This window comes from Dendrobates tinctorius, unplaced genomic scaffold, assembly GCF_039654945.1.
Source record: "Dendrobates tinctorius isolate UK_male_01 unplaced genomic scaffold, ASM3965494v1 ptg000274l, whole genome shotgun sequence".
In the NCBI taxonomy this organism is placed as follows: domain Eukaryota; kingdom Metazoa; phylum Chordata; class Amphibia; order Anura; family Dendrobatidae; genus Dendrobates; species Dendrobates tinctorius.
Window position 1 is genome coordinate 1471322 of NW_027361941.1, and position 14258 is coordinate 1485579.

Here is a 14258-nt window from a genome sequence, read left to right on the forward strand (position 1 = left end):
CATAGTTGAGGTCTACCTATGATGTAAATTACAGACGCCTCTCATCTTTTTAAGTGGTGGAACTTGCACTATTGCTGACTGACTAAATACTTTTTTTCCCCACTGTATATTATCTGTAGTACTTTCTTCTAATAAAATGTGACTCTTTTATATGCCATTTATCGCATGCTCTTATTCTGTCTCCTGGTTTTCACAGTGTATTTTGAGCTTGTGCAATTGGCGCTGGTGTTTGGGTTGCTCTTCCCCATCTCCATTACGGCACATTATGTCCAAGAGATTTTTGTTGCCAATACATCTATGTATGGATTTATCTTACACTCAATAAATACGGTGCACTTATCTCATCCCCACCTTGATAGTGACGCTCTCTTAGGATACATGTTACTCTATGATGGCACTTTTGCACATAGCCACGAGATGGCGCTACATTTGACATTTGCCTGAATTTTTATATCTACACATGATTTACACAAATTATATTTTCTTGTGGTAACTCTATACTATTTACCATTAGAAGCTGTGTATTTCTGTAATTATCTGTATGTATACATGATTGATTACTTCTGTCTCTGTAAAAACAATCCCCTTTAACCCTTTCTGACATTGGGTGTAAATGTACTTCCTCCCTTTGATGTGGGCTCCGGCGGTGAGCTTACAACTTTTACGGCACATGTCAGCTGTACTGAACAGCTGCCATTTGCCCCTAACAGCGGCATTTAAAGCTCACTTCCAGCAAGCATGCCGGAAATCCCACCCATCGATGACCTCATCACATGATCATGGGTCACCGATGGGTTGGCATGAAAACCAGAGGTCTCCAGCAGACCTCTATGCTTCTGACTTCCGTAATGCTGTGAGCGCCGCCCGCTAGGCAAAACTGCATGGACCAGGGATCGTCCTGCTGAACTCCCGCTCTCCTATTAACATGGGCAAAACGCTACTCAGACAACACAGGGTGAGGGTAACACAGTGTGGGCAATGCTTTATTGTACCACAAAACAGGCAGATAACACATAGAACATGAAGAAGAGATGAGGTGGCACTCACCAGTGTAAAAAGTCTGTTCTTTATTGATCAAGCAGTTCACAGCATGTCCTCAGGGAGTATGGGAGATGGAGTATGCGACTGACGACGTCCGTTTTGCGCTTCTACGGGTCCACACTTTCTTTACTTGGTGTGCACCCAAAGTGTCCAGTTACATGAGCAAGGATAAGCGCACAATAAAAGTCACTATTACCGGCTTACACAAACAAAAGTCTGTTTTTTTGACCAACTAGAAATCAACACTTAAATTTAAAGCCAACATACAGATAACATTCTATTATTCTTCATTTGCTAAAAATAGTCATCTGGTTAATTAAGATACAATGCTGTATATCTTCACAATGACAAAAGTAAAAAAAAAAATGTTTCTAAAAATATAAAAAAAAGATAAAAGTTCAAGTCACCCCCCTTTCGCCCCTTTCAAAATAAAACAATAACAAAAATCAAACATACACATATTTGTTATAGCTGCGTTCAGAATCGCCCGATCTATCAATATAAAAAAGAATTAACCCGATCGCTAAATGGTGTAACGAGAAAAAATGTCAAAACGCCAGAATTACTTTTTTTTGGTCGCCACAACATTGCATTAAAATGCAATAAAGGACGACAAAAACATCGTATCTGCACCAAATGGTCTCCATTAATAACGTCAGCTCGGCACACAAAAAATAAGCCTTCACCCAACCCGAGATCATGAAAAATGGAGACGCGACGGGTATCGGAAAATGGAGCAATTCTTTTATACTTTACCTAATAAAGAGGAGTTATTTTTACTGATACAGCGGGTATGGAAAGTATTCAGACCCCTTTAAATTTTTCACTCTTTGTTTCATTGCAGCCACTTGGTAAATTCAAATTCATACTATCTATTCCTGACACTGGAGTGGTTTATACACGTCCGAAGTATATAGTTTGAGGTCTGGGATCTGCCAATATGGGGCTAGTTTTCTGACAGTTTCGAATAACATGATACATGATTTTAGCTTTTTTTTTCGTTTAGTCTCTCTTGAATATAGGTCAATATTAAATATTCTCTTGATGAGTCGTCTTTAGTGAGAATGATGAAATCCATAGAAATGAGAGGCTTGGAGAGTGAGTGTGTAAACTTCACCTCACCCTATATACTGAGATGTGTGGTATATGTTTTTTCTATTAGTCACCTTCTGACTAACCTTCAGGGGGTGAATTATGGGTATAGCTTTACATTTGGAATTAATAAAGTTTAGTTTTATCCTTTTGTCAGCAAACATGAGGAATGACAAGAGACAACCCATTTATGAAGATTCAGTTGTGGTAAAAACTATTCCAACATTATGAACATAAAAAAGGCTTCTCCCCTATGTGACATCTCTGATGTTTATTAACAGTTGATTTCCAAGTAAATATATTTCCCACATTAAGAAAATGGCTTCTCCTTTGTGTGACTGCTCTGATGGCGATCAAGAAGCGCTTTCTGGTTAAAATATTTCCCACATTCTGAACATGAAAAAGGCTTCTCCCCTGTGTGAGTTCTCTGGTGCTTAACACAATTTGATTTCTTGCTAAAACATTTCCTACATTCTGAACATGAAAAAGGCTTCTCCCCTGTGTGAGTTCTCTGGTGCTGAACACAATTTGATTTATTGTTAAAACATTTCCCACATTCTGAACATGCAAAAGGCTTCTCCCCTGTGTGAGTTCTTTGGTGCATAACAAAATGTGATTTATGTGCAAAACATTTCCCACATTCTGAACATGAAAAAATATTCTCCCCTGTGTGGATTCTCTGGTGCTTAACACAATGTAAATCATTGTTAAAACATTTCCCACATTCTGAACATGAAAAAGGCTTCTCCCCTGTGTGAGTTCTCTTGTGGGTAATCAATTGTGATTTTTGTGCAAAAGATTTCCCACATTCTGAACAGGAAAAAGGCTTCTCCCCTGTGTGAGTTCTTTGGTGGGTAACTAATTTTGATTTATGTGCAAAACACTTCCCACATTCTGAACATGAAAAAGGCTTCTCCCCTGTGTGAGTTCTCTGGTGCCTAACACAATCTGATTTATTGCTAAAATATTTCTCACATTCTGAACATGGAAAAGGCTTCTTCCCTGTGTGAGTTCTCTGGTGGGTAACAAAATTTGATTTCTGTGCAAAATATTTCCCACATTCTGAACAGAAAAACGGCTTCTCCCCTGTGTGAGTTCTCTGGTGGGTAACAAAATTTGATTTATGTGCAAAATATTTCCCACATTCCGAACATGAAAAAGGTTTCTCCCCTGTGTGAGTTCTCTGGTGGTTAACAAAATGTGATATCCGTGTAAAATATTTCCCACATTCTGAACATGAAAATGACTGATTTGCTTTAGAAGCAGATTGTTTTTTAATGCCTCTTTTGTAACGTTGATTTTCTTTTATAGTCGGTAATGAATCAGAAGATGGGACGTGTTTCATAGGATCAGATGACAGATCTTGGCTGTGAATGGATGATGGTATATCTAGAGTCACTTCAGTTGTATCTTGTAGGATCTCAAGATCATCTGATTTAAAAATTGAAGATGTCAGCTGTCCCTCTGATCTCCTGGTACAGTCATCTGCTAAGATAATAAACTATTACTTTTAAATAAAATATCCTTGAGTTTTATATTTTTGAACATTTCTACTTAAACTGTCCATAAAAATGGCAAGCTATGTAAAAAAACTTTTAATTATTTATCCAAGACAATGAGAGTTCACAGTCTAATAGAAAACCTTGTTGGATGAACCAGTAGTGTGCGGTGTTCAACTGTTGGTTCATTCTGCCTCCCAAATATCGAATAGAAAAAAAAACAATCAATGTTATGTAGGCGAAAATAATACCAATTCTCATCTCAGAAAAAACAAGTCCCCACTCAGGTCCATCATCTGTCAATGGAAAAACAGAGGTTCCCACACTATTAGTGGCTCAAAGGCTGCTGAAAAGCAACAAGGTTTCTATAAACCAAAAAATAAGGAAAAAAGCAGCACACTCCATTTACCGTATCATAAAAAACCTCCTTTATTTCCGAAAAGCATACATGGACAAGGTTTGTGAGGGCAGGATAAGTGCAGGCATGCAGGCAAGAAACAGGACTACTGCCGTTTCGCATTAAACACGCTTCCATGGGTCCAGATCACAACTGGGGACTGCAACCCTCAGCTGACAGCTTCAGCAAGGCTGGTTATCAAGAATAGAGGGGTCCTCACACTGTTTTTTTTAATTATTTAAATAAATAATTTTAAAAAACCATGTGGGGTCCCCCCCATTGTTGACAACCAGCCTTGCTGAAGCTGACAACTGGGGGCTTTGCCCGGTTCTTCCTACTTGCCCTGTAGTGATGGCAAATGGGGTTCATATTTGTGGGGTTGATGTCACCCTTGTATTGTCAGGTGACATCAAGCCCATGGATTAGTAATGGAGAGGTGTCTATAAGACACCTTTCTATTACTAATCCTATAGTTATATGGTAAATAAAGACACAGCCAGAATAAAGTCTTTTATTAGAAATGAAACAAAACACAGGGCAAGTGTGAAGAGCCGGGCAAAGCGTCAGAATTTCTGGGTTTTCTGGGCAGCTGCGGGCTGGTTATTGTTTAATCTGTATTTGTAGTTTTCAGTTAATGAGATTCTCGTGCTCTGGGGCGGGGCTGTGGGTTGGGCTGTGGGCGGGGCCTTATGTGGTGTTCTGCGTACATATTAATCTGTATTGGCTTATGACACTGATCCATCAGTGACCTGCCCCCTATTTTACATAAAAAAATTACATCCAGAAAAATGTCACCAGCGATGGCGGCGCCTGCATAGTACTATCTATAAGTAAGAGATAGATGCTACTGGACAGGCGCTGCCAGTGTCATTTGTAAATTTTTTTTCTCTAAGCCTCACAATAGCCACAATATTATAGGCATTATCACCAATAATATCAATGCTATTATATGCATTATGTAATAATGGGGCAGGTCAGTGAGGGGTCAGCGACCTGTCATAAGTCAATACAGATGAATATGTAATCGGAGCACCACAGAAAGCCCCGCCCATGGCCCCACCCACAGCCCCGCCCACAGGAGAGATTGTGCAGTAATCTGAATTCCTTAGGATGGAAAACAATGTAATGTATGATGTGGAGTGACTCCATGACACCAGGGCTGGAGCCAACACATCTCCTGCAGGCGGGAATAAATGTATATTACAGCCCTCAGCCACGCACAGCTTAGAGATATATCATGGCACAGGTGGAATGTTTGTACTTTAGCAAAGGTGAAATCAATTGTATAAAAATAAATTGTCCAGCACAATCAGAAATGAAGTCCTAAAAAAAAAGTGCTAAAAAGACAGAGCAACAATGCTAATAATAGTAAAATAATTGTTATTGAATAATAATAAATAGAATCTGAATTAATATGCAGCTGGATCAAACTGGAGCACGTTTGGAAAATATATGAAAAATGTATTACAGTAAATAAAGCCACAATATTCACAATAGAATAGAAAAATCCTAATACACACTGTCAGTATAAAGCACATTATATAAACTGCCCCTATCATTGTTAATATGGAGGGAATCAAATATCAAAAATATATATGAAATCACAAAAACGGAAAGTGCTGCATTGTGCAAATGTGAAGAGTGTTATAACCAAAGTGCTCTAGTGCCAAAGGTGCTATACAGAAACCAGCGCCACAATCACTGTGTGATAAAGTGCTAATAGTGCAGACACATCATGGGGCATATAACTACAATGTGCCTGTAATAAGGATCAGGTCCATGGGACCCTGGCAGCACACTGTGTATCTCGGTGATACAAGCACATGCACTTTATCCTCGGGTACTTTTGCTGCAGCACTTTGCACCGGATACTTATTACAGGCACATTGTAGTTATATGCCCCATGGTGTGTCTGCACTATTAGCACTTTATCACACAGCGATTGTGGCGCTGGTTTCTGTATAGCACCTTTGGCACTAGAGCACTTTGGTTATAACACTCTTCACACTTGTACAATGCAGCACTTTCCGTTTTTGTGATTATATATATAGGGGCAGTTGATATAATCTGCTTTATACTGACAGTGTGTATTAGGATTTTTCTATTCTATTGTGAATATTGTGGCTTTATTTACTGTAATACATTTTTCATATATTTTCCATACGTGCTCCAGTTTGATTCAGCTGCATGTTAATTCAGTTTTTATAATTTAATAACAATTACTTTAATATTATCATTATGTTTTTCCTGTAGTTTATCACAATCCTCCTTGAAATTACCGTATTTTTTGGACCATAAGACGCACCTAGGTTTTAGAGGAAGAAATTAGGAAAAAAAATTGAAGCAAAAAAATGTGGTAAATTCTGTACTTAATATCCCCTATCCTGGTATATATGGCCCCCTCATCCCTATCCTGGTATATATGCCCCCCTCATCCCTATCCTGGTATATATGGCCCCCTCATCCCTACACTGGTATGCATGGATCCCTCATCCCTACCCTGGTATACATGGATCCCTCATCCCTACCCTGGTATACATGGATCCCTCATCCCTACCCTGGTATACATGGATCCTTCATCCCTACCCTGGCATGCATGGATCCCTCATCCCTACCCTGGTATACATGGATCCCTCATCCCTACCCTGGTATACATGGATCCCTCATCCCTACCCTGGTATGCATGGATCCCTCATCCCTACCCTGGTATACATGGATCCCTCATCCCTACCCTGGTATACATGGATCCCTCATCCCTACCCTGGTATACATGGATCCCTCATCCCTACCCTGGTATACATGGATCCCTCATCCCTACCCTGGTATACATGGATCCTTCATCCCTACCCTGGCATGCATGGATCCCTCATCCCTACCCTGGTATGCATGGATCCCTCATCCCTACCCTGACATGCATGGATCCCTCATCCCTACCCTGGTATGCATGGATCCCTCATCCCTATCCTGGTATGCATGGATCCCTCATCCCTACCCTGGTATGCATGGATCCCTCATCCCTACCCTGGTATACATGGATCCCTCATCCCTACCCTGGTATACATGGATCCCTCATCCCTACCCTGGTATACATGGATCCTTCATCCCTACCCTGGCATGCATGGATCCCTCATCCCTACCCTGGTATACATGGATCCCTCATCCCTACCCTGGTATACATGGATCCCTCATCCCTATCCTGGTATGCATGGATCCCTCATCCCTACCCTGGTATACATGGATCCCTCATCCCTACCCTGGTATACATGGATCCCTCATCCCTACCCTGGTATACATGGATCCCTCATCCCTACCCTGGTATACATGGATCCCTCATCCCTACCCTGGTATACATGGATCCTTCATCCCTACCCTGGCATGCATGGATCCCTCATCCCTACCCTGGTATGCATGGATCCCTCATCCCTACCCTGACATGCATGGATCCCTCATCCCTACCCTGGTATGCATGGATCCCTCATCCCTATCCTGGTATGCATGGATCCCTCATCCCTACCCTGGTATGCATGGATCCCTCATCCCTACACTGGTATACATGGATCCCTCATCCCTACACTGGTATACATGGATCCCTCATCCCTACCCTGGTATGCATGGATCCCTCATCCCTACCCTGGTATGCATGGATCCCTCATCCCTACCCTGGTATACATGGATCCCTCATCCCTACCCTGGTATGCATGGATCCCTCATCCCTATCCTGGTATGAATGGATCCCTCATCCCTATCCTAGTATACATTGATCCCTCATCCCTACCCTGGCATGCATAGATCCCTCATCCCTACCCTGGTATGCATGGATCCCTCATCCCTACCCTGGTATGCGTAGATCCCTCATCCCTATCCTGGTATGCATGGATCCCTCATCCCTATCCTAGTATACATGGATCCCTCATCCCTACCCTGGTATGCATGGATCCCTCATCCCTACCCTGGTATGCATAGATACCTCATCCCTATTCTGGTATGCATGGATCCCTCATCCCTATTATGGTATGCATGGATCCCTCATCCCTATGCTGGTATGCATGGATCCCTCATCCCTATCCTGGTATACATGGATCCCTCATCCCTACCCTGGTATGCATGGATCCCTCATCCCTATCCAAGTATACATGGATCCCTCATCTATATCTTGATATACATAGATCCCTCATCCCTATCCTGGTATGCATGGATCCCTCATCCCTACCCTAGTATGCATGGATCTCTCATCCCTATCCTGGCATGCATGCCACCTCATCCCTGTCCTGGTATACTGGGTCCCCATCCTTATCCTGGTATGCAGGACCCCATCCATTAAAAAAAACAAACCATTACACTTACCTACCCGGTGCTCCCTCGCAGCATCCTGCTCCGGTGCCAGCAACTGCTATATGCTTGTAAGCAGCGCTGAGAACAGTGAGTATTCATGAATATTTATTTCTCTTAAGTAGCGGCACACGTGACCGCCGGTAGCAGCAGGAAGCTGGTGGCTGACACTGCACAATACTGAAGAGCAATGAATACTCACTGCCCTTTGCGTGCACAGTCCTGGCAGCTGTGCTCTGCTTGTGAGCAGTGCGTGACGTCCCTGCCATGTGCTGCTTACAAGCATATAGCAGTTGCTGGCACCGGAGCAGGATGCTGCGAGGGAGCGCGGGGTAGGTAAGTGTAATGGTTTGTTTTTTTAATGTTTTCTGATGGGACCATGCATACCAGGATGTGGATGGGGGTGTGGGCCAATTATATGGATGGGGCCATGTATAGCAGGACCGGGGTTGGAGGCTAATCATATCAAGATACTATTATTAAAGAGAAATGAATATTCATTGCCCTCCAAGCCCATGGGCGTGTAATGCAGTGAATATTCATTTCTCTTTAGCAGCAGGAACAGAAGTTAGCCGCAGCCACCGGCTCCAGCCTCCTGTGACCTGCTGCTCCGCCGATGCCGTTCCCCCACCTCCCCACCACAGCCAGAGCCGGTACATCCGGACTATAAGACGCATCCTCCATTTTCCTCCACATTTTTGAAGGAAAACAGTGTGTCTTATAGTGCGAAAAATATGGTAGTTTTAACACAAATTGAAAAGTCAGGATAAAGGGAAACTGCTGTTATTGTAGAGAAATTCACACTCGGCCTCACTGCACATTTACTGTTGTCGCTCATAAAAGGGAAGTTTGGTCAGAAAGACTGGACCTGGTCTTGTTGGGACCATGAGACATTCAGCAGCACAGAAGGGAGAGAAGATTCATCCAATAAGATCTCAGGGATCTAGGAAGCCAACAGCATCATTACCCTCCGCTTTCTCTTACAGGCCCAGCATAAGATTTTTCTTCAAGTGATTTTCTAACCTGTCAGCACATTCTATGTACGCTGTCATTTGGCTTTATAGTTACAGATCTGGGCAGGTAATGGTCAGTATCTTCTAATCCCAGGGGGTAGGTGGATCTTCCAGGTTGTAAGTTCTATAGAAAAGAGCTTTCAATGCCCAAAGTCATTTGAACACTTTTGGGTGGAGGAGAATGTTGCGGTCTAGAGGCAAAATGGTGATCATGGTAATACGGCCGGACTACACCACCGATAAAGCAGCCACAGCCGGTGACTGAGAGGAATCTGTGACTTCTCTGCATTCAGTGGTTACTACTCACCCGGGTAGTCATAGGTGGGAATCTCCTCTTTACACCACTCATCACCCCTCACATATGTCTCTGTAGTGTTAATATGGGTCAGATCTTCACCCTGAAAATAAATATTGTGAAAGTCACTGACAGATGGGGAAGTCCCATCGATGATCAGCTCTAATCCTGCCATCTCCACCGCTCTCATTACACAAGTATAAAACATATAATACTGGTGGATAAAACAAGACTGAGCACAAGACCTTCACAGCCGTCTACACATCATAGGGGAGATCTCCTGACACCTTCTCTCCATCTACCTGATGATCCTGAGGAGCACTGGGATCTTCTTGTTTACAGTCCTGTGGAAGAAGAGGACGGGGACATCTCTCTGGTGTTGTCCTCTTACTGGATAGATCTGGAGGAAACACATACAGGGACTGAATTCATTCTCTACATACAGATAATTATAGGCCGTGTGTATTTAGTCCTGTCTATTACCTGGTGATGTGAGGGGCTGGGGAACCTCCATTATGACGTCCTTGTACAGATCTCTGTGTCCTTCTAAATACTCCCACTCCTCCATGGAGAAATAGACAGCGACATCCTGACACCTTATAGGAACCTGACACATACAATGATACCGTCATCCCCCGATCCCTTCATAGTGTTACTGTATAATGTCCCAGCATTCCCAGCAGTGTCACCTCTCCAGTCAGCAGCTCAATCATCTTGTAGATGAGTTCTAGGATCTTCTGGTCATTGATGTCCTCATGGATCAGGGGGTGAGGTGGAGGTCCCGTGATTGGGCTCAGGGGTCTTCCCCATCCCTCAGACACAGGGTCCTGACAGCGATCACTAGAGGTCTTCTTCACCACTGTGTAATCCTGGTTATGGAGCGACACATTAATAAATCTCACTACAGACATTTCCAGAGTCCTCACCTCTCCAGTTCTGTCCATCTGTTATTCCCATAGATAAGAATGATGTAATGTGACGTCATCAGAATCTCTCACCTCTCCAGTGAGACGGAAGAGGATCTCTAGGGTGAGGTGTAACATCCTCTCCGCCATCTTGTCTCTGTCCATATCCATCCTTGATGGGTAAATCAGGAAAATTCTCTTCTGTAGAAGATCTTCACTGAGAGGATCCGATATTGTAGAGACCTGAATGAGAAGAAGATGATCCGATGTAACATCATAAGAATCCTGTGTAATAATACAATTACTGGAGATAATAAGGGAAACATACGAGGAGATTTATTATCTTACAGGGTTTAGTTTTCTCCCCTGACATCTACTAATAAAACCTATATATTTAGGCCACAGACAACAAGCAGTTTCCTCCTCGGAGTCGGCAGCTGAACACGTTCCTCATAGACTCATCTTCCATAACGCTAATTCTCGTCTCATTGCCGACACTGGAATCGGCATTAGCAATACTGCAGGAGAGATTCATTACACGCGACATGAGAAATAACTCCTTCATGATGAGGACGACATCTTCATCTTCTACTGCGGCTCTAGAGACAGATTTGGCCAGAGTCGGTCACTGCCTCCATCCCCACCGGCCGTCTATATGAAGGTTTCCCGTCTTCCCCGCACTGGAATCTTCTCTCCCGTTAGATCTCAGCTCTGAGTCACACACAGAAGTTTGAGGCTTTTCTGGAAGAACAGGACAGGAGAGATCTGAGGCCGATGTCTCCATGTACAGGGTTTCCCCTCGGGATAAGAGGCTTTTCTATCCCTTTCCCCCAATTAGAGGGGACACCTGTGGATATCGGGGTCTTTACCGGCTGCAGTCCTGGGGGGATTTACCCGGTAACGTGGACGTTGGACAAACGTCACCATCAATTCCCATCAGAGTGAAGGAACATCGCTCCTCTATTCAGCTCTATGGATCCAGGATGAAATCCACTGCGGCCCCTGCAAGAAAAGAGCGAAGTCTGGTGAGACCCCCGAGGCCGGAGATTTCTACAGCTGCTCTGTGCGCACAGGACCTGTGATGATGTCACAAGAGGGGAGGAGTCAGGGGTCACATGATCAGGTGCCTCAGTGTGTGCAGGACTCTGCTGTGCTGGTTGTCATGGTGCTGGAGGAGGGGAAGTTTCTGTGTGGGGTCAGGAGGGGTTTACAGGGTGGATGTAGCAGAGCCGCGTGTGTACGAGGTGTACGGAGCGGAGCTGCGTGTGTACGAGGTGTACGGAGCGGAGCCGCGTGTGTACGAGGTGTACGGAGCGGAGACGTGTGTGTACGAGGTGTATGGAGCGGAGCCCTGTGTGTACAAGGTGTATGGAGCGGAGCTGTGTGTGTACGAGGTGTACGGAGCGTAGCCGTGTTTGTGTGGACCCCTCTGTGTTCTCTGTATACCCCCAGGTTCGGTTGTAGACCCCTCTGTTTGCTGTATACACCCATATACCGCCAGGTTCGGTCGCAGACACCTCTGTGTACGCTGTATACACCCGTATACCCCCAGCTTCAGTCGCAGACCCCTGTGTATACCGTATACACCTGTTTACCCCAATCTTCAGTCACAGACCCCGCGTCCCTCACACTATATACACCTGTATACCCCCAACTTCAGTCGCAGACCCCTCTGTGTATGCTGTATACACCCGTATATCCCCAGCTTTGGTAACAGACCCCTGTGTACACTGTATACACCTGTATACCCCAGCTTTGGTAACAGACCCCTGTGTACGCTGTATACACCCGTATACCCCCAGCTTCAGTCATAGACTCTTCTGTGTATGCTGTATACACCCGTATACCCCCAGCTTCGGTAACAGACCCCTGTGTACGTTGTATACACCTGTATACCCCCAGCTTTGGTCACAGACCCCCCTGTGTACGCTGTATACACCCGTATACCCCCAGCTTCGGTCGCAGACCCCTCTGTGTACGCTGCATACACCGTATACCCCCAGATTCGGTCACAGCCCCGTGTTCACTGTATGCACCCGTATATCCCCAGTTTTGGTCGCAGACCCCTGTTTGCGCTGTATACACCCGTATACCCCCAGCTTCAGTCATAGACCCCTCTGTGTATGCTGTATACACTCGTATATCCCCAGCTTTGGTAACAGACCCCTGTGTACACTGTATACACCTGTATACCCCCAGCTTCGGTCACAGATCCCTGTGTACTCTGTATACACCCGTATACCCCCAGCTTTGGTCGCAGACCCCTGTGTATGCTGTATACACCCGTATATCCCCAGCTTTGGTAACAGACCCCTGTGTACACTGTATACACCTGTATACCCCCAGCTTCGGTCACAGATCCCTGTGTACTCTGCATACACCCGTATACCCCCAGCTTTGGTCGCAGACCCCTGTGTATGCTGTATACACCCGTACACCCCCAGCTTCGGTCACAGACCCCTCTGTGTATGCTGTATACACCCGTATACCCCCAGCTTCGGTCACAGACCCTGCATCTCTCACACTGTAGAACTGACGCCGGACACACACGGTAAAACTGTGGTCGTCGGTCTCTCATCTCTCGCACTTATACTGATAACATAAGATGGAGTCAGACGAACCCTCCTACAAAACGTGAGAACAAAGTCATTACTACAGGACTGTGTGAGAAAAGGATTTATTCTACAAGAAAAGCTGGGGCCACAAATGAGAATAACATTTTTAACAGGGAAAAATGCAAAGTGCTACATCTGGGCAATAAAAATGAAAAAAGCATATACAGAATGGGAGGAATAGGGCTAAGCAAGAGCACATGTGAAAAAGACTTGGGTATACTAATAGATCACAGACTGAATATGAGTCAACAGTGTGATGCAGCAGCAAAAAAGGCAAATGCAATTCTAGGATGTATTAACAGAAGCATACAGTCTAGATCACGTGAAGTCATTATTTCCCTCTACTCCTCTTTGGTCAGACCTCATCTGGAATATTGTGTCCAGTTTTGGGCACCACATTTTAAAAAAGACATCAACAATCTGGAGCAAGTTCAGAAAAGAGCGACCAGAATGGTGATCGGTCTGCAAACCCTGTCTTATGAGGAAAGGTTGCAGGATTTGGGAATGTTTAGTTTGCAAAAGACAAGACTGAGAGGAGACTTAATAGCTGTCTACAAATATCTAAAGGGCTGTCACATTGTAGAAGGATCAACTTTATTCTCATTTGCACAAGGAAAGACTAGAAGCAATGGGATGAAGCTGAATGGGAGGAGACACAGATTAGATATTAGAAAAAACTTTTTGACAGTTAGAGTGATCAATGAGTGGAACAAGCTGCAATGAGAAGTGGTGAGTTCTCCTTCAATGGAAGTCTTCAAACAGAGGCTGGACAGACATCTGACTGGGATGATTTAGCGAATCCTGCTTTGAGCAGGGGGTTGGACCAGATGGCCCAGGAGGTCCCTTCCAACTCTACGATTCTAATGTTGTTCATTTTCTCTTTCACCATAGATATTGGCAGTGAGGGCAACTTCCACTTTGCCGCAATGTGGATTTTAGTGGCCATACATAAGTAGTTTACTAGCTTCTGAAAGCTTTTTGGAAGCTGGGAAGGCCTGGTTCCCAGTAAAAGGGTAGAAGGTTCCAGATCAACCGGTCCACCATACATCTGTGCTATCAGACGCTTCACCTT

At 44.3% G+C, this 14258-nt stretch overlaps 1 protein-coding gene across 1 annotated transcript; it reads right to left on the minus strand.

Annotated features, from left to right (window-relative positions):
• Positions 1-1046: 1046 nt before the first annotated feature.
• LOC141072533 (uncharacterized) lies at positions 1047-11133 on the minus strand. The gene is made up of 7 exons (XM_073559805.1): positions 10920-11133; positions 10665-10814; positions 10356-10535; positions 10150-10273; positions 9969-10066; positions 9679-9769; positions 1047-3618 (listed from the first exon to the last, which is right to left on the minus strand). The coding sequence occupies exons 2-7, from the start codon at positions 10740-10742 to the stop codon at positions 2444-2446; spliced, it is 1746 nt and encodes a 581-aa protein (XP_073415906.1). The 5' UTR covers positions 10743-10814; positions 10920-11133; the 3' UTR covers positions 1047-2443.
• Between the last annotated feature and the right edge of the window lie 3125 nt (positions 11134-14258).